This window comes from Chinchilla lanigera, unplaced genomic scaffold (assembly GCF_000276665.1).
Source record: "Chinchilla lanigera isolate Chin_1 unplaced genomic scaffold, ChiLan1.0 scaffold00002, whole genome shotgun sequence".
Lineage (NCBI taxonomy): Eukaryota > Metazoa > Chordata > Mammalia > Rodentia > Chinchillidae > Chinchilla > Chinchilla lanigera.
Window position 1 is genome coordinate 46,023,610 of NW_004955403.1, and position 20,965 is coordinate 46,044,574.

The 20,965-nt window shown below is 54.7% G+C and overlaps 3 protein-coding genes across 5 annotated transcripts in view; 2 read left to right on the plus strand and 1 right to left on the minus strand.

Moving 5' to 3' along the window:
* Positions 1 to 874: 874 nt before the first annotated feature.
* LOC102012917 (chromosome unknown open reading frame, human C8orf58) lies at positions 875 to 4,225 on the plus strand (the record flags this gene model as incomplete). The annotated part of the gene is given in 6 exon segments (XM_005373682.2): positions 875 to 1,377; positions 1,714 to 1,854; positions 1,984 to 2,089; positions 2,340 to 2,452; positions 2,661 to 2,764; positions 3,277 to 4,225. Coding segments are annotated over 6 exon segments (1,079 nt in total), but the record flags the coding sequence as incomplete, so codon positions are not given.
* Positions 4,226 to 4,387: 162 nt separating this feature from the next.
* On the plus strand, positions 4,388 to 18,545 carry Ccar2 (cell cycle and apoptosis regulator 2). Of its 3 annotated transcripts, XM_005373684.2 has the most exons (22): positions 4,389 to 5,026; positions 5,435 to 5,571; positions 5,873 to 5,968; positions 6,240 to 6,331; positions 6,921 to 7,012; positions 7,209 to 7,323; positions 7,495 to 7,624; positions 7,805 to 7,901; positions 11,707 to 11,826; positions 13,570 to 13,792; positions 13,876 to 13,989; positions 14,221 to 14,384; positions 14,777 to 14,948; positions 15,027 to 15,260; positions 15,360 to 15,596; positions 16,195 to 16,339; positions 16,472 to 16,554; positions 17,049 to 17,195; positions 17,305 to 17,416; positions 17,517 to 17,705; positions 17,851 to 18,056; positions 18,257 to 18,545. In XM_005373684.2, exons 3-22 carry the CDS (start codon positions 5,911 to 5,913, stop codon positions 18,299 to 18,301), a joined length of 2,775 nt encoding a protein of 924 aa, XP_005373741.1. In that variant the 5' UTR covers positions 4,389 to 5,026; positions 5,435 to 5,571; positions 5,873 to 5,910; the 3' UTR covers positions 18,302 to 18,545. The 3 variants fall into 3 exon arrangements, with proteins under 3 accessions (XP_005373742.1, XP_005373741.1, XP_005373740.1); XM_005373685.2 differs by lacking the exon at positions 5,435 to 5,571 and having other exon boundaries at positions 4,388 to 5,026; positions 15,360 to 15,554; XM_005373683.2 differs by lacking the exon at positions 5,435 to 5,571.
* Positions 18,546 to 19,275: 730 nt separating this feature from the next.
* The window catches only part of Bin3 (bridging integrator 3), a 42,145-nt gene continuing 40,455 nt past the window's right edge, over positions 19,276 to 20,965 (minus strand). The window contains exon 9 of the mRNA XM_005373686.2: positions 19,276 to 20,052. Within this exon, the coding sequence (XP_005373743.1) occupies positions 19,906 to 20,052 (147 nt within the window). The 3' untranslated portion in view covers positions 19,276 to 19,905. The remainder of the gene's footprint in view (positions 20,053 to 20,965) is intronic.

Genomic DNA, 20,965 nt, shown 5'->3' on the forward strand with positions numbered 1-20,965 from the left:
CGACCCCACGTCTTGAGGGGTGGTGGGTGGGGGGCAAGTCCCACTCCCACGGGACAGTCTCCGCCTCTGCTTCTTTCCAGTGGGGCATCCCGACCACACGAGGCGGCAATGCACGCGTGCTGGCTTTCTTTCGCTGAAGTTTTTTTTCTTTTAAACTCTCCATAAAATCCTCAGTTTCTCGCATCAAAGAACAAAAGACCCAAGTGGTCATGGCTGTCTCTCTCTCTCTCTCTCTCTCTCTCTTTCTCTGTCTCTCTCTCTTTGAGATTCTGCGATTACCCCAGGGAGCTCAGGTACATCCCCAGCCCTTTTAAAATCTTATTTCCAGTGGAGGTCTCTTTAAGTTGCCCAGGCTGGCCTGGTACTTGAAATGCTCCTTCCTGCCTCAGCCTCCTGGTGCACTTCATCTCCACCAGTAGCTGCTGCTATTGGTCTTTTCCATGTGCTCCAGGAGACACTTCATCTTGCATTCTGGTGCCTCAGGACCCCCGAGGACAGTGTGGACCCCAGGCTTCATGCTGTGTACCGTCCCCTCTCCTGAAAGCCCAATTTTTTTCTTGGGGAAAGGGCTCTCCAATTAGAAGAGGGGGGCTTAGGCAGAATGTGGGGGGACACAGGGCATCTAAGGAGAGATGCATGACCTACAAGGGCTTTGCTTACCACACAGCCCAAAGGGTGGGTCCTCCTTGCTGTCAGTGTTCCACACAAATGTGAAGCTGGGCTGGAGCCCTGTGGGGATGGGGCTTTGGCCGGCCTGGTGCCTCCTCTTACCACCGGCCCAGGGTGCCCCTCCTCAGGGGAATGCTGCCAGCTGCCAGGAATGCCAGGAGCATTGAGGACAGACTGCCCAGCCTGACACTGGCTCTCCTTGCAGATGGGGCTGGCAAGGCCCTGGCACATGGCTGCATTGTGCCTGGGGTCACCAGCACCTATAGACGGATCCCAGACTTGGCTCCTGGATGCACGCCGGGCCTCCGGGAAGGAGAGGGCGAGCCACAGTGGCTGGAGGGGCAGGTGCCTCCTCCCAAACTGGCCTCGTGGGACTCAGGGGTGGAGACGGTGGCAGGGCACAGCCCCCTGGCCACCTTCCCAGGCCTCTCTCAGGACTCTCTGAACATGAAGCCCCTGGGGAGCCCTGAGCCCTCAGCCCTTGCTGCCCTGGAGCCCCCTGGCCAGTTGGACCGGCTGCTGGCCAGCCGCAAGTTGGAGCAGGTTCTGGAGCGGTCCCAGGTGCGTCCCCGCTTGTCCGCACAGCACCATGTCCCACCACCGGCACCGCGGAGCAGGCCTGGGTGTGTTACGCCCCTGCTGGGAGCCGGACAGGAGCCCGCCGAGGTGCAGGCCGAGCCAGAGGTGGACCTGGAAGAGGCAGAGGTGGTGAGTGTGGGCCTGGGGCTGGGGGAAGCAGGGGGGGAAATGGCGGGGCCACATGGGACTGCTGGGGACTCCCACCTGCTCTCATTCTCCCTGGAGCTCTCTCAGGGTGGGGCTTTCTTTGCCCCTAATTGACGGTTATATCACTGCTGTTGGCCTCATGCCACTCCCAACTGTGGTGGCCACCCCCACAGGGGAGCTGGGCAGGTTTGGGTCCCGTGCAGCCGGCAGGGGGCAGCCAGCTGGTGTGTGCTCCTCACCTGCCTGCTGCACCCCCATCTGCTGGTGGGGCACAGCCTGGCTGCCCAGAGTCTCCCCTACTTGACTGTGATCCCCCAGGTGGCAGCCGTGGTGCCCAGAGGCTGGGCCTGCCTCCCAGGGCAAGGGCTTCGCTACCTGGAGCACCTGTGCCTGGTGCTGGAGCAGATGGCAAGACTGCAGCAGCTCTACCTGCAGCTGCAGAGCCAGAGGCCCCCAGAGGTGAGTGAGCCCCTGAGCAGGGCAGCCAGGCCAGCAGGGGAAGGAGACAGAAGGGCAGGGCCCCGGGAACTGTCACTGCTTCCAGAGCCATCCTGTCAGGCCCTGACCGCCCCATCTCTCCCGTTCCAGGATCTGGAAGAGGAGCTGGCCCTGGCTCCCTTACCTTCCCTTTCATCTGCCCCAGGCAATGGGGTGCACGGGTCAGAGGAGCTGCTAAGCCCAACAAATGAGACAGGTGAGGGGCAATTTGTTTTTGAGACAGGGTCTCGCTGTGTAGCTCAAGCTGGCCTAGAACTTGTAGCAGACCTGCCTCAGCCTCCTGAGTGCTGTGATTGCAGAGATGCACCGCTGTGCTCAGTTGAGGGGCAATTCTGTCTTCCTCTGTGTCTCACCTGGCTCAGGTGCTTCAGTTGAGGCCCTGAGCCAAAGCTTGAGGGGGTAACTTCTTGTTCCTGGACCCAGGTAACCTGGTTCTCTTTCTGAAGGGACAGAGGCAGCCTCACGCTCGGAGGTTGGGATGCTCAGTTCCAACCCTCCCCAACTGCCAGAGATCCCGGGGGAACCAACTGACAGCTTTCCGCCCTCCCTGGGACACAAGGTAGTGCGGACACAAGGTGGACACATGTGGGGCATGTGATAGGCTGGGGGATGGTGGGGTGAGGTGGGGTGGGTACTCTGAAGGCTAGAAATGTTGGGAAAATGACAGGATTCTTGTCAGGAGCAGGTGACAGCTGTGCCTGGGGGCTTTGGCGGGGCACATATGTGTACGGAGGGGCTCTGGTGACCCCCTACCATCTGCTCAGCAGAGCCCCTCCCACTGGGACAAGATCAAGGTGCTGCTCAACCGGATCCGCTGGAGGAGCCCCGGACACCCTGAGCACTCTGTCCCTCCTGATGGTTGTGGCCCCAGGTGAGCCCTGTGCCCAGTCCAGAAGAGGGAGGAGAGGAGAGCGGTGAAATGGACTGCTGAGGTCGTCCTGCCAGTTGTCGTTTTTGTCCCTGTGAAAGTTGAAAAATGTGTTGGAGGGGCCGCTGGAAGGAAGAGAAAGTTGCTAAAATGCCCCGCTTACAGATAAGGCAGCTGGGACCTGGGTGGGACCGGAGGCAGTGGTTTTCCCAAAGCTGCTGAGTGAGTGGGCGACAGAGCCAGGACCAGATTATGGGAAATCTCACTGCAACCCCTTGTCCCTCAACACTGAAATTTAAACCAGCACCCTGGGTTTGTGGGGAGAGCGAGGTAAAGGCCCCGACAAAGAGTTTCACTTTCGGTAAGGTCTATCATACTCGGTGCTGTTACTAATTCTCTAGAGGAAGAAGCACCAGCTTAACATCTCCAGGCTCCCCGCAACAGCTAAGCAACGCTCTATCAAGTCTGGGGCTATTCTTTCCTGGGTGCTTGAAGACTCCTTTTCTTTTCCACAGGACTGAGTCCAGGGACTTCTCTGAAAGCCCTCAGTGCCACCCCCAACGGAAGACTTTTATGCCGTCATTAGTGGTTAAGAAGCAACGGGCAAAAAACTTTTCAGTATGTTGAGGCCTCGATGTAGCTGGTAGCCCTGGCAAAGGGGATTTGCCTCGGAGTCTTTCTTGTCCTTTCCCCTGTTGCTGCTTTTCTGCACTGCCAGGAAAAGCTACTGATGCATGCCCTTCTCCAAGGCGAGGACTGAGTCTTTCTCCACTGAGCACTGTGGCAGAGGAGCCCTAATTCCTGGAAAGGGCCCAGGGTGTGGCAACTTCAGAGCTCCGCTTCCTTGCTAGAAATCCCTGGGCCCAGACAATGTGAACTAACTTATTTATCAGGCCTCCGTGTATTTGGCAGGACGATGTGTCTGGGCTCAGCATGTTGCAGATGCGTGTTCATGTATGATGATACATGTGTGTGGGACTGTCGGGATTGGTAACTGGCTGGATCCAACTATGCCCGCTGGAATCTTGCATCCAAGGGGCTGGGTAACTATGGAAGGGTGGAGCTAGGCTTCAGTCCACACAGGGGTTACTGATCTGGATTCCAGCTTTCCTCCTCGTGACTGAATTGGCAGCTCCAGCACAAAGAAGACTGCTGTCTTGGCTACCTCTGTATTAGTCGTGCACCTGGAGCTCCTGTGGACTGTGTGAAGAGTGCGCAGGCATGGGGGAGGATCAGGGACAGTGTGGGGCACAGCGGAATAGCCTTCAGGGCTGGTTCTCAGCTGCTGTGCTCCATACTAGCTTGTACGTGTCAGAGCTGAAACCTGAAGCTAATGCTACATAGCTGTTAGACTTGACAAAGTCTCAACTTTTGAGCCACAGCTTCCCATTTGGGATAATGATGCCTGCCTTACCTACCTCACAAGCTTGTTATGAGGATAAAATGAGATGAAACTGTCTCCAAGTGTGCTGTGAATGTAAAGTGAATGGGAAATGGGGAGGGTATGGGTGCTGGAGGGAGGCTGGGCTGGAGGGGTGATGGGGAAGTCAGGTTCGGGGGGGACTGGGACTGTTAACGGGACTAGATTCTCCCACTGTCTTGGCAAGATTTTGAGCAAAGTCATTTAATTGAAATCTCTTTAAATTTCATATTAGAGAATTAGGGCACAGATTCCTGATGTGCTTACTCCCCAGGGTTGTTAAGGGTTGCAGTCAGTAGAAGGACAAGAATGGGGATGGGGTGATTGGCTTGAGTCATACAGAAGAATGTTTCCTAGGTAGGGACACTGATCAGGCATGTCCCTCTTCCAGTTAGGTGAGGCTAGTTCTCTTGCTACTGTAGTCTTGAGGGCTGCCAGAGTAAGGCAGGTGTGTGGGTGGTACGCCCTTCCGGTGTGTTGGGGTTCAGCTTCTGCTATCTTTGGATAGCAAGTCTATGGATCAGCTTCTACTATCATTGGAACCAACGCTCCGAAGCCTGCTTTTGTGACGGGACACTTAAGCAAGGACACCACTGAGGCGCGCCTGGTGAAAGCACATCCGATCCGGGAAGGCGCACTTCCGCTCCACTGTTGCAGTGGGATGGCAGGCGGGCGTGGGGGAAGGGAGACGTCCGTGGAGGCGAGGGAGGGACCATATCCGGCAGAGTGGCAGCTTCCGACCAGTGGTCGCACTTCCGGAGAGACGCTTCCGGTGGTGGCGGCAGCAGCGGCTCTGGTGGTTCCGGGTGTCTTTGTCCCCCCAGTGTCGCGGCCCTGGCCCGCAGGTGGGTTGGGTGGCCCCCTGCAGCTTCTCTGCCCCTTCTCCGCTCTCCCGGCCGGGGGGCTGTGGGGGGTCGGGCGGCACAGATGCTCGGGACACCCAAGGGGCAGAGCCCCCTTCGGACTGCGAGCCTCGTCTCCCTGGCAACGGCCTCGGCCCGGGGGCGGGCGGGAGGAGGAGAAACCGCGCGCGCCTTCGTCCTCCCACGGTGGCCTCACCGCAGCCCGGCCCAGGAGGACGCGCCGGCTGCTGCTGGGGCGGACGGGAGGACCGGGGAGCGGGAGCAGGAGGGCGGTCCTGGGTCGATCGGCGTTGGGCCGCCCGGAGAACCCTGTTCCCACGCGCCGGTCTGGGCGACAGCGGGCCAGGCTTCCGGGGACAGGGCCCGCACCGGCCTCCTCCATTTTTTCAGGCCCATCGTGGAACGTTTTGGCGGATGTTTTTGAATGAATGAATGTCATCGGAGCTCTTTTCAGCCCCCACTCTCTAACCTCTCTGTGGGTGGTGTGGGATAATGAGAGGCGAGCTAAGTTGTTGGGAGACCTCAGTGTGAGTCGCAGTTTTGTCACTACCTGGTGTTGCGGCCTGGGGCGAGTCTCCTGATCTCTCTGGTCTCTAGTTTGCGTCTCTGTCAAACAGCATGTCGGTATCACCCTCCACTCGGTTTCTCTGAGAGCAGACTGGAACAGTGTAATCTCTTCCTGCCCTTCCTGCCTCTCTCTATAACCTCACCACTGCTTCTCCATCCTTAGTACTCACGTCCCTTAAGATCCTTAAGATTCTCCTCTTTTTCTGGGAGAGGTGGAAATCTCCCATATGAGGGGTTAACTTCTTTCTTTTCTAATTGAAGGTTTTTCCCCAAGATTCTGAAAGAGGACAGCATTCCCAATGTCCCAGTTTAAGCGCCAGCGGATCAACCCGCTTCCAGGGGGACGCAACTTCTCAGGTGATCACTGTTTTCCCTAACTGGCCTCGTGCAGGGATCTGTGCGTGCTGGAATTAAGTTTCCCAAAGTGTGGCTTTTGGGGCTTCCCTGGTGGCGAGCAGTTTGCTGCTGCTGATTCTTAGGAAATGAGATCACCACAATGGTTGCCAGTGAGGCCGAGGAAGAGCTGGCTGCAGGCGCTGTGCCCCCTGGTTTACAGTGACCTCTTAGCTATCTGCAGTGCTTAGGGAGGTAGATGCGATTCCTGGAGATTGCTTCTCTGTCCCCATAGGCGCCGCTTCAACATCTCTTCTGGGCCCTCCCCCTGGTTTGCTTACTCCTCCTGTGGCCACAGACCTGTCGCAAAATGCCAGGCACCTTCAGGTAGGTTGGGTGTCCATTCTAGGGAATTTCAGCCTTGGCCCTGCCTCAGCACGCACGCATTTCTGATGCGCCCTCGGTTCTTACGTTAGAGTGGTCGGCATGCCTGACTCCCGTCCTGCTAGTAGGCTGGGTGGGGGGTGACTAGACATTCCTCAGGTTGGGCAGTCTTAATTTCTGCCTCCAGAGAAATCTTCAGGATGCTTCTTGGGATTAAAGAATTGAAAATCCTAGAAAAATCTTGTGAGTTAAGAATTAGCTGCCCCAACAGTTAGTGTCTTTTATTTTTTCCCCAGTATTGGGAATTGAGTCCAGGGCATTCACACAGGGCTACATCCCTATCCTTTTTCAAATTTTGAGAGAGGGTCTCGCTAAATCACTGAGTTGCTCAGGTTGGGTTTGAACTTGCAGTCCTCCTGCCTCAGCCTTCTAGAGTGCTGGGATTACAGGTGTGGGCCACCAGGCCCAGGTTGGTGTGAATCTTGACACAGCGTTCTGAGCCAGGCTCCAGACAGAGAGGAGATGCTGGAGGCAGACAGTGATTCTGTTCAGGTTGCTCCTTATTATTTTAAAGCTGCCTTTTTTCTTGCAGGGTGGGGAGAAGCAGCGAGTCTTCACTGGGATTGTTACCAGCTTGCATGACTACTTTGGAGTGGTGGACGAGGAGGTCTTTTTTCAGCTAAGGTAGACTTGAAACGAGTCCCCTCCTGGAAATGCTGCTTGAATTCGCTTCTGTCACCGCGCTGGTGGGGCCCGCCTCTCTCGAGCCATTGCTTTGCTGTGTTTATGCAATGTGTGAGGAATCTGAACGGCCATGGGCCAGTCAGGGTGGCTCGGCCAGGGTCCTTCCTGATGGGGTCTCCTGCTTGTGTGCTGGTAGTGTGGTGAAGGGCCGACTGCCCCAGCTGGGTGAGAAGGTGCTGGTGAAGGCTGCGTACAACCCAGGCCAGGCTGTGCCCTGGAATGCTGTCAAGGTGCAAACGCTCTCCAACCAGGTACTCATCTGCATGTACATGTGCCCTGGAGGGGGAGAGGGAGGCAAGCCTCTGTGCCCTGATAGCCGGGCAAGAACCTTATTTTTGTCAAGGGGGCGGGACTGCATCTTTCCAAGGTATTAAATGTGTCAACTTTGGGATGCCCTGAATTTCCTGGCAACTGTCCCGCAGCCCCTACTGAAGTCCCCAGCACCTCCCCTTCTGCATGTGGCAGCTCTGGGCCAGAAGCAAGGGATCCTGGGAGCTCAGCCCCAGTTAATCTTCCAGCCTCACCGGATTCCCCCACTCTTTCCTCAGAAGCGTGAGTACCAGTGGCGTGGATGGATGTTGGGGTGTGGCTGTGCGGAGTGCTCTGGATGAGTGACTTGTAACTTTCAGGCCGCTGCTCTCAGGATAGACGTGGGTACTCCTGCACCCTGGAAGGAAGGGAGGGGGAAGCTGGTTTTCAGGGTGTTTGAGTCACGGCGTTTCTTCTCTGTAGCTCTGAGTCTCTTCCAGACCTCCCACACACTTCACCTGAGCCACCTGAACAGATTTCCTGCTCGGGGCCCTCACGGACGGCTGGACCAGGGCCGAAGGTAAGAGGAAGATCAGGCGGGAACAGATGTTTTATTTCGTTTCCTTCGGGTGTAGTGCCCCTTTTTTTTTGGCCACGTGTTGATAACTAATATTCTCTTCCTGCAGCTGGATCCCAGTCCCTTTCTTGTGAAACAGGCAGACACATTGACATGTATATGCAAATCTTAGACCCTTATACACTGGCTCAGCAGAGTAGGGATTTGGTATGGGTCAGCTTTCAGAATGTCATATTAGATACTTTTTAGACACATAACATCCCTTTTATTTCTAGTTCCTAAGACTGAAACTACAAGAATTGTTTCAAGAACATAGTAACATGTCAGAAAAAGTAACATTATAGTGAATGTTTTAATTCCTCCTTTAAAGTGATTCTTTATATGTGCCATTTACTTAAGTGCCCTGTTAAAATATTGCTACTTCCCACTCCTGGAGGAGCAGGCAGCAGGCTTTCTTGGCTAGAGGTAGAGCAAGTGCGGTTGACTTCAGCCCGGGGAGATCCTGGTGGTCCTTCGTCATCTGTGAGCTTTGGTGACTGCCCGGCGTGTGCCGTCTGTCTCCAGTGCACGTGTCCCTTATCCTACCTTACTCTCCCGGAAGTTTTGCTTATCATTATTTTATGAGTCACAGGTGCTTTACCACTGAGCTCCACGCCCAGCCCTTACTTTCATTTTTTATTTTGAGACAGGGTCTTGCTAAGTTGTCCAGGCAAGCCTCTAACTTGAGGTCCTCTGGCTTTCAGGCGCCTGAGTAGCTGGGATCACAGGTGTGTGCCCCTGTGTCCAGCTTGCTGAACTTTTCATAATGAAAAATTTCAATGTATGCAAAACAAATGGAAAGATACAGTAACCTTCTTGTATCTCTTTATCCAGCTTCAGCAAATGTCATCATCTGCTTTTTTTTTCACCTCTTCCTCCATCTACTCACTGCCTCCTACTTGATTTATTTTTTAAGGTGGAGTTTGTGTAGTGAAAAGTGCAAAGTTTACCTGGCCAATTTTGGTAAATGGAAAAATCCCCTGTAATCTTCTCTCAAGAAAGATCACTCTAGAAAGTTCCCTCATGTAGTTCTCTTTTGAAGTTTGAAATGTGCAGGAAGGGAACATGCCTTCTCGCAGATGCCAGTAGATGATTACACGGTAAGAGCAAGCAACACAGCCCAGTGTAAACACTTCCAAGAGCACGTGTGGCTCAGAGAAGTTGAGGCAGAGTGAGATAGCCAGTGCCTGTGTGGAAGTGGGCGCCTGCTGCCTTGGATAGGTCATTGTGATTTGAAGCAGGAGGCGGCTCTGGGATTGTGCTCCGTGCCGTCTCCACCACTGACACCCTCCGGCCTGCTCCAGTCTCTGGGAACACACCACACCTCCTGTCCTGTGCATCTGCTGGTCTTCATTTCCAAAGACCTCCCCGCTGCCTTTCTGTGAGCCAGTGCAAGCCTTCCTTAGTGTGGCCACGGTACAAATCAGCGACCGCTGGGGACTTGGTGTGTTTGGTTCCCATTTGAGCTTTCTGTAGTCAGTTGCACTGGATCGTCCTGGGTGTGCCAGCTCCTGTGATGGCACCAATTCGGGTCAGGGTGCTTCGGTGGCAGAGCTGCTGGAGGAAGGAGGGAGGGAGGGAGATGGGACCACCAGTCAGCAGCAAGAGTGTGGGAGGAGGAAGAGGGCTGGTAGGAATTAGGTCACGCTGGCGAATGACATGAGTTTGTAAAGCACTTGGCCACGTTTTGTGTGGAACCCTAGTGTCGAGTCCCAGTCTTTGGGATACAGGGAACTGTGTCCCCATTGGCCTGCACAAGCTGAGCAACTGAGGGCTTTAGACTGGCTGGCCTCTGCTGTGGCTGCTGACGTGTCTTCCACCAGCTCCCCTTAAGACCTGCTCCCGATGATTCCCAGCGAGGGCAGAAGGCCAGCTGCCAAGTCCACGGGACCAGTGGGCACACAGTTTAGCTAGAGGCGCACAGTGCTTACTGAAGAGCTCACCGAGCCCCGGTGAGCTGAAGAGGGCTGTTGGAACAAGTTGGAAAGGCTCTGCCATTAGAATCCCGGAAGCACGTGTCCCAAAAGGGTGAGAGGTGGGAGATGGAGGTGCTCATGAACCGGACAGAACGAAGCCTCACAGCTTAGTTACCAGGCTGTGGCCTGTGGAATCAGCTCAGTTATCTGGGCATTGAGAATTGCCAGTTTGTTTTCTGTCTCTTGTGACAGGGATTTATCCCTTACTGGTGTAGCATTTTAGTTTATTTTTTGTGGTGCTGGGGATCAAACCCAGGGCCTTGTACAAGCTAGGCAAGCATTCTGCCACAGCTGTGTCCGCAATCTGGCATTTTATAGGGAAGAGTGCAAAGATTTTCCGCCACTATTTTTATTGCACCCCCTATATTAAGTGATTATGCAGATGTGTAAAGTCACACCATAATAAGAGATCCTATAATAAGTGATTACAAAAATGTATAAAGTAACACATGTAATATTATTATATGAAAATAATATTAAAAGGTAGTGTTCTCACCTCCTTCCCTTTAATAATGCTATTAACATGTAGCTATTAAAGAACTTTGGAAAACAATTTTGAAAAGGAAAATCACTGCCACTTTTTTCTCCTGTGAGCTTTTCTAGTTTTTAATCTGTACATGTACATTACTTTTTACAATTTTAATCTGAGTGCAGATTATGTTTGTGATTCTTAAGCACCTTTTCCATATTGCAGCATAATCCTCATGATTGTTCAGTGGTGGTGGGGTTATTTATTTATTTATTCATTTTTGGGTAATGGAAAGTGAACTCAGGACCTTGCGCTTGCCAGGCAGGAGCTTATGCCGCTGAGCTATATCCCCAGCCGCTGAGCTATATCCCTGGCCCCTGGTGGGGTTATTGTGTTTACATTCTATAAAAATTCAAGTGTTGATGGATATGTGTGTTTACTCCCAGTTTATGTTGCTATTTTCTCACTACATATAATCTTCTTTCTTGTTTTGAATTAACTCCCTTGAGATAGATTTTTCAAGAGTGAAATTAGTGGAGTAAAGAGTTTTAGTGTTTTTATGACTAATACGTACTGGTCAGGTTTATTAGCACAAACTGTCTTTTAATGACAGATTTATTTTCCAGAATCCATAACAAGCATACATGCATCTCTTGTTAAAAAAATTCAGCTCTCTTTTTCCTTTAAACAATTACATGGTGGGCCAGGGATATTGCTCAGTGGCGTAAGCTCCTGCCTGTCGAGCGCAAGGTCCGGAGTTTGATTCCCGGTTCCAAAAAAAAATTACATGTTAACTATAATTTGTGAAGTTCAAAAAATATGAGGGAGGGAAAATTATTCACAAGCTTGTCAGTCAAAGGTGGCCACCTTCAGTATTTTAGGGCTCTTGGGGGGCATAGTTGAAATGTGCCGTATATATATCATGCTTTTTGCTTAACATACAGATTTTTCTATGGTAGTAAGAAGCTTTAAATATCTGTGTTTAGAAAATATCCATTTTAATATCATTTTAACATTCTGTCATGTGGCTGTTAGCATGCTTGCTTGCTTTTTTCCCTTCTCTCTCTCTCCTGCTGTCCCCACAGACAGAGTCTCGGTATGTAGTTCAGGCTGCTGTGTAGCCCAGGCTGGCCTCGAACTCCCAGCAATCCTTCTGCCTCAGCCTTCTGAGAGTTGGGATTACAGGCGTGCACCACCATGCCTGGTTACCCATTTTTTCGTGTTGGGGATTCAGGTTGTTTCCAGCTCTTTGTTTTAGCCCCATTTTATTGAACGCATGTGTGACAGTACGGTTTCTTTCTTCCGGTGATGGCTCCACCTCCAGTGACGACTATGACTCCAAGAAACGCAAGCAGCGGGCTGGTGGAGAGCCTTGGGGTGCTAAGAAGCCAAGGCATGACCTGCCTCCTTACCGGGTCCATCTCACGCCCTACACCGTGGACAGGTGCGTGTCAGGCTGAGGAGGCGGGCACTTGCCTCAAGAATCTAGGGTGATGGAGATAGGGTCTATGCAAGTGCATGTACGTTCTGGCAGCTTTTAAAATTGTTTTTATTTTTATTTTTTTGGTCTTTTTGAGATAGGGTCTCACTATGCAGTTCAGGCTGGCCTCCAGCTCACAACAATTCTCCTGCCTCAGCTTCCCGAGTGCTGGGATTAAAGGTGTGCGCCGCCACACCTGGCCAGCTTTTATTTTTTTAAACCAACCAATAGAATCCTATTGTACATCCTGTTTGGTTCTTTTATCTTAGAACTTATTCTCTATTAACATTTATTAATCTCATTCTTTCAGCACTTGTACCTCTCCATTGAATGAATGAAGTGTAATTTGTTTAAGCAGCTCTCCACTTGCAATAGATTTATTTTCAATGTTGTAATAAACATCCTTCCCCATACATCAAGGTGCATAGGGATGCAAGTGTCTTACTGGAACGGAGTAGCTGGTTCACAGTGTTTCATTTTATTTTATTTAATTAATTAATTATTTTTGGTACTGGCAATTGAACTCAGGACCTCATACTTGCTGGGCATGCGCTGTGCCACTGAGCTATATCTCTGGCCCCTATTTTTTTTTTTTTTTGCACAGTGTTTTATTTTAAACTGCTATCTTCTGCTAGTATCTGAAAGACGCTGTCTTCGTTCACACTCTGGCCAGAGGCCCTCAAGGGCTTGCTTCCTGAGACCTTTGCCAACGGTCTTGTTCACCTTTTTCATCTTTGCATCTAACTGGTGAAAAATGTTATTCCGATTTGCATCTTTATTTTATTTATTTATTTATTTATTTTTATGTTTTGGAGTCAAGGGCTCACTGTGTAGTTCAGGCTGGCCTTGAACTCATGTAGCCCAGGGTGACCTCAAACTTGCAGTGGTCCTTCTGCCTCAGCCTAGGATTACAGGCATAGGCCACCATGCCCAGCCTTAATTTTTTGTTTGTTTGTTTTGCTTTGTTTTGTTTTTTGAGACCAGGGTATCACTGTATAGTTCAGGCTGGACTTGAACTCACTATGGAGCCCAGGCTGGCCTCAAACTCATGGTAATCCTCCTGTCTTAGCCTCCTGAGTGCTGGCCCTACAGGCGTACGCCACCACGCCTGGCTGCGTCTTTAATTATACATTTCACAAGCTTTTTAAGTCTTTCTTTTTCTATTACATACCTGTCGATGTCAATATTCCCAGTTTTCTCTTAGGTGCTTGTACTTTTTCTTACTGCTTGTGAGTTCCTTTGCAGTAAGAAACAACCGTTTCTCTGTTTTGTAATGCAGGTGCTTCTTTCCTTTCCCAGTGTGACTTTGTTTGCCATAAGGAGGTTGTGTATCAGTGGTGCCAGATCCACTGTTACCTTCACAAGGTGTTTTACTTAGAAAGTCCTTATTTTCCAAACTGAAAAATAAATTGTTCATTCTTGTAGTCTTTTACCGTATTGTTTTTCCCCGGTGGTACTGGGGATTGAATCCAGAGCCTTGTTCATGCTAGGCAAGCGCTCTGTCACTGAGCTAGAGCCCCAGCTGTTTGTGACATTTTATTTTGGACAGGGTTTTGCTATTTGCCTAGGTTACCCTTGAAATTGTGATCCACCTCCCTTAGCCTCCCAAGTAGCTGGGGTTGTCCCCGGCATGTGCTGTTATATCTGCCTTTGGTTTTAGTTCTTAGTGTTTTATTCAGTGTGGGTCCCTCTGCCGTCTTCCTCCAGCCCCACCTGTGACTTCCTAGAACTGCAGCGTCGTTACCGCAGCCTGCTGGTCCCCTCGGATTTTCTGTCTGTGCATCTGAGCTGGCTGGCGGCCTTCCCCCTGAGCCAGCCCTTCTCCCTCCACCATCCCAGCCGGATCCAGGTCTCTTCAGAGAAGGAGGTGGCTCCAGACACTGGTGCTGAGCCCAGCCCCGCGGACAGTGACCCTACTTACAGTTCCAAGGTCGGTTGCTGGGGCTTCTGTTGGTTTGTCACCGTGCCAGAGGCAGGAGGTAGCTCTGAGCGGGTCTCGTCCTCTCTGCGCAGGTCCTGCTGCTCTCCTCCCCTGGCCTGGAGGAACTGTATCGCTGCTGCATGCTCTTTGTGGACGACATGGCTGAGCCCAGGGAGACGCCAGAGCATCCTCTGAAGCAGATGAAGGTGAGAGTTGGGTGCAGGAGGCCCAGTGCGGGCCCCGGTGCCTACTGTGTTTCCAGTGGTGTGTAGCACGCCCGTGTCGGAGTTAGGTGGCTGCCTTGTGCTGGCGGACAGCGAGCCCTGGGTGTGGTCTTTACTGCTTCCTGCAGCCCTCGGTCTTGATGGGTGGTAGTCCTGTCTCACTATAGGGACCGCAGGCAATGTAGGTTTCTTTCACCCTCAATCTCTTTGCAGTTTTTGCTGGGCCGGAAAGAAGATGAGGCAGTACTGGTTGGGGGGGAGTGGTCTCCTTCCCTGGATGGCCTCGACCCCCAGGCTGACCCACAGGTGCTGGTGCGCACGGCTATCCGCTGTGCCCAGGCCCAGACTGGCATTGACTTGAGCACCTGTACCAAGTGGTGAGTGGCTTCCCCGCGTGTGGCCAGCTTGCTCCAGCCGCATCTGTTCGGAAGGCCCAGCTGACGCCCTCCGCCCCGCCGACTCCTGGGCCCGCTCACAGCTTGTGCCTGCTCCCGGCCCCCTGCTGCTCACAGGTGGTGCTGGGTCCTGAGCATGGCGGGGCCTTGGGGTGCTGAGTGAGGTTGCCTCAGCACAGAGTAAGTAAGCCGTCTGCTTCTGCGCCTCCCATGGCCTGTCAGTACCTGAGGACTTTGTACCTCTGTGTGCGCCCTTCACACTGGGCACGCGGTGCACTCGCTCGGCGCAGACTGGAAACGAACGCACTTATCTCTGAGCGCGCTGTCAGTAGGAATGAAGCTGACGGCTACCTCTTTCTCTGTACCATGAACAGGTGGCGCTTTGCCGAGTTTCAGTACCTGCACCCGGGACCGCCCCGGCGGCTGCACACGGTGGTAGTGTACCTGCCGGACATTTGGACCATCATGCCCACTCTGGAGGAGTGGGATGCCCTGTGCCAGCAGAAGGCTGCCGAGGCAGCTCCCCCACTGCAGGAGGCAGCAGGGGTAAGCGAGCCTTAGGATGACAGGGAACGCAGGTCCCTGACCCAGCACTGGAGGGTCACATCTTGGCTGTTGTCCCAGGAAGCAGAGCCCGCTGAACAGGCCGCTGACGTGTCCACGGAGCCAGCAGCAGACCCTTCTAAACAGAACGCCGAGCTGCCCGAGGGCACTGCGCAGCAGGAGATGGACACTGACCTCCCAGAGGCCCCCCCGCCCCCTCTAGAGCCCGCTGTGATGGCGCGTCCCGGCTGTGTCAACCTGTCCCTCCATGTGATCGTGGAGGATCGGAGGCCGAAAGAAAGGATCTCTTTTGAGGCAGGTGGAGGAGTCTTGAGGCGGCCGTGGATGGGATGTGGAGCGCGGCCTGCTTCCTCCTCCCCGGCGCTCATGGGCTCTTGCTGCCCATTCCAACAGGTGATGGTGTTGGCTGAGCTCTTTCTGGAGATGCTGCAGAGGGATTTTGGCTATAGGATTTATAAGATGCTGCTGAGCCTTCCTGAAAAGGTCGTGTCTCCCCCTGAACCCGAGAAGGAGGAGGCAGCCAAGGAAGAAGCTGCTAAAGAGGAGGAAGCGATCAAAGAGGAGGTGGCCAAGGAGTCCAAGGATGAGGTACAGAATGAGGGCACAGCTGCTGAGTCAGACCCCCCGCTGGTGAGTACCTGGCAGCCTGGGGCTGGCCTGAGGACCGCGTAATCGAGCCTAACACCCTGAGTCCCCGCTGGTGCCAGGCACTGTCTGTCCCGCATACGCTGCGCAGCCTGTCTTCCGCTCCCTGCCTCACTGCCTGCTTCTCCCAAGCCTGGGATAGACTGAAGCCTGGGTACTGAATCTCCTGCATGTGGCCACATACCCGGAAATGGCACACCTGGGGCAAGGGAGGTGGCACAGAGGGGACGGAGGCATGGCCAAGCCGTTGAAGCACAGACGTCCCTGTCAGTAAGAATGCTGGGAGGAGGAGAGGGGTTTGGACTGCCTGGTGGTTAACTAGACAAATTGTGTTGCTATTTCTAAAGTATGAATCTATTCCTCGCCCAGGTACAGTTTCTTGTGGGCCTGGGATTGCCTCCCAAGGAGAGGCCCAGATGTCTCCAAGTGCCTGTGGTGTGCGCCAACTCTCACGTGCTTAAAGTAGCCCACCAAGCCCCTAGCCCAGTGCCTGGCACACAGCTGGTCCTTAGGTGTTGGCCAATATTGTTCGTACGCTGGGAACCCCATTCTTTCCCCTCATCTCCTTGTTCTGCTTTCTTAGAAAGAGGATGGGCTTTTGCCCAAACCGCCCTCTTCTGGCAGTGAGGAGGAGGAGAAGCCCCGGGGTGAGGCGGCTGAGGAGCTGTGTGAGATGGCCCTGGACCCGGACCTGCTGCTTCTGAGGGATGATGGAGAGGAGGAGTTCGGTATGTCCGGGGTGAGGGGCCGCTGGTCCTGGGTGGCTCTCTGGGTCTGGCTGGCCTGGTTTTCTCTGGGGGCTGAGGAGCAAGGATGGGTGCCTGGGGCCCCACTCCACATTAAGCTCCGGCTTTCTGTAGCAGGAGCCAAGCTGGAAGACTCGGAGGTCCGGTCTGTTGCCTCAAACCAGTCGGAGATGGAATTCTCCTCCCTCCAGGACATGGTGAGACGTCTTCTTGTGGTGTGAGGCTTGGTGAGGCCTCTGACTCCCGCCTGGAGCAGAACACCTACCAGAGATTTCTTCCACCAATAGGCGAATCTTGGCTTGCAAAGGCGGTTCTTGGCCTATAGAAAACATTTTACTCCAAGGCGTGGATCAAACAGCAGGGACTTTTTTTTCTTTATTTTTGAGACAGGGTCTCGCTATGCAGTTCAGGCTGGCCTTGAGCTCACTTTGTAGCCCAGGCTGGCCTTGAACTTGCAGCGATCCTCCTGCCTCAGCCTCCCAAGTGCTGGGATTACAGGCGTGCACGACTGTGCCTGACAAAACAGTAGGGTCTTTTGGGAAGGCTCCCCAAGAGGCTTGTGCCCCATTTGCGCCTCCAGCTTCGAGGCCTCCTAAATGCTGCTGGCTGAGCTGCTCGCTGTAAAGGGGCCGTGTCCTGCACCATGTAGCCACTGAGCACCACTGTAAAGCTGTTCATGTTTCCTTCGCAGCCCAAAGAGCTGGACCCCTCTGCCGTGCTCCCCTTGGACTGCCTTCTGGCTTTCGTGTTCTTCGATGCCAACTGGTGTGGCTACCTGCACCGGCGGGACTTGGAGCGGGTCCTCCTCACGCTGGGCATCCGACTCAGCGCAGAGCAGGTTGCCCCCCTTTTGTCTTCTTGGAGGCCTCCCTAAGTCCACAGGCCTGGCCCTCCCCAGCCAGGTTTTGCTCCTTCTGACCAGCAGGTGGCGGCTGTGTTTTCTGTAGGCCAAGCAGCTGGTTAGCAGGGTGGTGACGCAGAACATTTGTCAGTATCGGAGCTTGCAGTACAGCCGCCCGGAGACGGTGGACGGCGGACTTCCAGAGGAGGTGCTGTTCGGTATGTCCGCCTGCACCGCATGGCCTGTGGGGCTTGGGCGGGCGGGGCAGGCTGCTTTCTCCTGGAGATGGCTCCTGATGTTCTTAAACGGCGCTTGTAGGAAATCTGGACCTGCTGCCTCCTTCTGGGAAGAGCGCAAAGCCAGGTGCTGCTCCCACGGAGCACAAGGGCCTGGTGCCCCACAACGGCAGCCTGATCAACGTGGGGAGCCTGCTGCAGCGCGCAGAGCAGCAGGACAGTGGGCGGCTCTACCTGGAGAACAAGATTCACACACTGGAACTGAAGCTGGGTGAGTGGCTGCGGCTGTAGGGTGCTCACCAGGGGACAGAGTGCAGCGTGTCGGGGCGAGGTCGAGGGCGCTGCTCGGTAGGGCCAGGCCCTTGTCTGGGCTCCCGTCCTTGCCTGAGCTTTCTGGTTTGTCTCTCCCTGCACAGAGGAGAGCCATAACCGTTTCTCAGCCACTGAAGTGACAAACAAGACACTGGCCGCAGAGATGCAGGAGCTGCGGGCGCGGCTGACAGAGGCTGAGGATGCAGCCCGGATGGCCGAGCGGCAGAAGGGCCAGCTGCAGCGCCTGCTGCAGGAGTTCCGCAGGCGCCTGGGCCCCCTGCAGCTGGAGGTGCAGCGCATGGTGGAGAAGGTGAGGGGCGATGGCGTGAGGGGCGCTGTAGCCTTTTGGGGAGAGCTCTCTGTCCCTGGGGAGTGGCCTTGCGGTGACAGCCAGCACGCGAGCTCCTTTCTCTCCTGCCCAGGTCCTCAGCCACTAGTTTTTAGGGAAGTCGGCAGGAGGCAGCACCCTCTGATGTCACCCTCGTAACCTTGTCCTGTCTGCTCGCACAGGCCGACAGCTGGGTGGACAAGGAGGAGCCGGCGCCTAGCAACTGAGGGGCCTCGCTGGAGTGCGTTTGAGGTCAGCGATGGAGCCCGAAGACGTTAGAGCCCTTTTGGTACCAGAAAGCAGCTGGAGCAGGGCCTGGGAGCCATAGGCAGGGTGGCTGAGCCCTGTGTGCAGCCTCTGCAGGGGACGCCAAGCCATCAGGGTGGGGTCTGTGCTATGTGGATGGATGTGTGAAGAACCCCAGTTCCAGCTACAACTAAATACAACATCTTTTGCACCCCTAGAATGTCATTTTGCCCTCAACCTTGGAATTTCTCCCAGGGCCCTTGTAGTCTCGTGCTGTCTCCTGTCCTCTTCCAGTTTTGAGTAAGACGGGAGGAAAAGGCTTTTCAAGCCCATGACAAGGTCTGATGAAGGGACAGATATGGAGTCTGGCGGGGGCCAAGAAACCCCTTTCTCTGGACGGCACAAACCCTGTAGGTTCCAGGCACAGCTCCTGGGGCGCTGTGTGGCCGTCGTGGAATGGAGCCTGTGCTAGGAGGAGGCCCTCGGTGTGGGGCTGCGGTTGCCAGTAGAACACTGTGTTCCAGCCACCCTAGACTCGCCAGAAGAAACCAGCACCCTCCCCGGCCCTGTGTTCAGAATGTGGTATTGGCTCTGGCCCAGCCTCTTCCCTGTTACCCATAATCCCCGCCTTTTTCCATAATCCATGGTTTCAGTTTGACTTTGTATATAAAGTTGGTTTTTTTTTTTTTTTTTTTTTTTTTTTTTTGGCTTTTTGTTTTTTAAATAAACCAAAGTCAAAAACAAATCAAGTGCGTAGCTCTTCCCCGCTGCTTCTTCGGGGCTGTCTGGTGCTGGCCGCAGCCTAAGGCTCTATTGGTCGCATGCAGCCCGCGATGGGAGGTGGGTGGGCGCGGAAACATGGGCCTTGGTGCCCTGGGCCGTTGCTCACAGGAGCCTGGCCCAGGCCCTCTGCTGAGGGGAGGACCTGGAGAAGCTGTGACAGTACTTCCTGCTCTGGACGGTACAGCACCACACTAGGTGATGTTTTATTGGAAACTTTACTTGGAAAAATAAAATTCCAAATACATATCCTGGTGCGACATAAACTCAACGTGCTGACTCAGGCCTGTGGCTCAACATGACATTCCGTGCAGTGGGAGTTATGGCCCCAGATTCCCAGAAGACCTGGGGCCTACCCCTGATGCCTACACCTGAGCAGCTTTCACCATGCTGGAGTGAGGGGACTGCGACCTCCCCATCCCCCAGGGTAGCGAGCCACGCCTTTGGGGTGAAGAGCAGCAATGGGGCGGATGCCCCCACGGGTCCTCTGGAGGTAGATGCAGTCCCTGCTGTGCGGGCTGAGCTAATGAAGGGGCTGAAGCCTGCGCTGGCCCGGGCCAGGGTGTGCTCTGGACGGTTCTGGAAGTGAAAAAGCCTCTGGGGTTTTTCCACACTGCCTACCTATACCTGAGGCTGTGGGTAGGGACAGAGCCTGCTAGGGGCGTCTGGTGTCAGGCTCCAGGCACTGAAGGCACTCAGGTTAAAGGGCTGGCAAAGCAGAGCAGGGGCCACCATGGGCGCCAGCCTGCCAGCACCTGCTAAGGGCAGAGGCTGCCTGTGTCCCAGGAGTCTGCGGGGGCCGAGCTCAGTCATCGGCCACGATGGAGAGGGCTCGGAGCTCGCTCAGCTTGGCCTCGTTCTCCCGCTCTCGCTGCTCGTCCGAGTAGCCCGGCTGGTCAAGCTGCTGGGTCAGGTCTCCGAAGATCTTGTGCATTTCTGAGTAGTACACCACCTGGCGGGAGGCAGGCACTGTTGGCAAGGGCCAGTCCTGGGGACACCCAGTGCCCACGCCCGGCATCCCCAGGCCCGCGGGCAGCTGCCCACCACCTGAGGGGGATGCCCTATTCTGCCCTGTTCTCCACCCTCATGTCTCTCAGCTGCCCGACGGGAAGAGCCGGGTGTCCACCGTGCTGTGCAGAAAGGCTCTGGTGCAGCCAGGGGCGGGGGGCTGGGAGGGGCTTGGGCGGGGCTAGGGGTCGGGGACCGCTTCCCCGGCAGTGGTGTGTGGCAGGCACCCTATGCTTTTGGATGGCGACAGAACACAGCAAGGCCACACCCAGGCCCGGGACGGGCTGGCTGTTACAGGCAGTGTGCCTTGGGCTTCCCTGGGACTTCTAAGCCACATGAGAAGCCAAGGGTTTCCGTCCACAGGAGAGACATGGCAGGTGGTGACCGTCAGAGCCCTGAGAGCCAGTTCTGAAGCAAAGGCAAGAGGTAACACCTTTCCACTCCCCCCATCCCCGCTGTCCCTGGCTTGGACTTTACAGCCAAGGGAGCAGCTCTAAGGCCTGGCTCACGTCCACGGCCCTTCCGTGCTGGCCCCAGCAGCAGGGTCCAGGGGACACAGGGATGCGAGGCTGGGGCAGGTGCAGGAGTCGGCGAGACAGCAGCTTGGGGAAGAGGCAGGGGCCGTTTCTGCCTCAGTGTCCATCTCTTGGCCATGCAGGCATCTGCTCCTGTCAAGTCTCAGCCAGGGCAGTCGCGAAGAGAGGGACTCCTGTTCCGCTCAGGAGTGTGGGACGGTCCTGGGCAGGTGGCACGGGTAGGGCCAGGCCTGACTCCCAGGAAGCCTCCGCACTGCAGCTGGTCCCAGCGGGCTGAGGGTAGCCCAATCAGGACAGTCCCCATTGACCTCTGTCACCTCC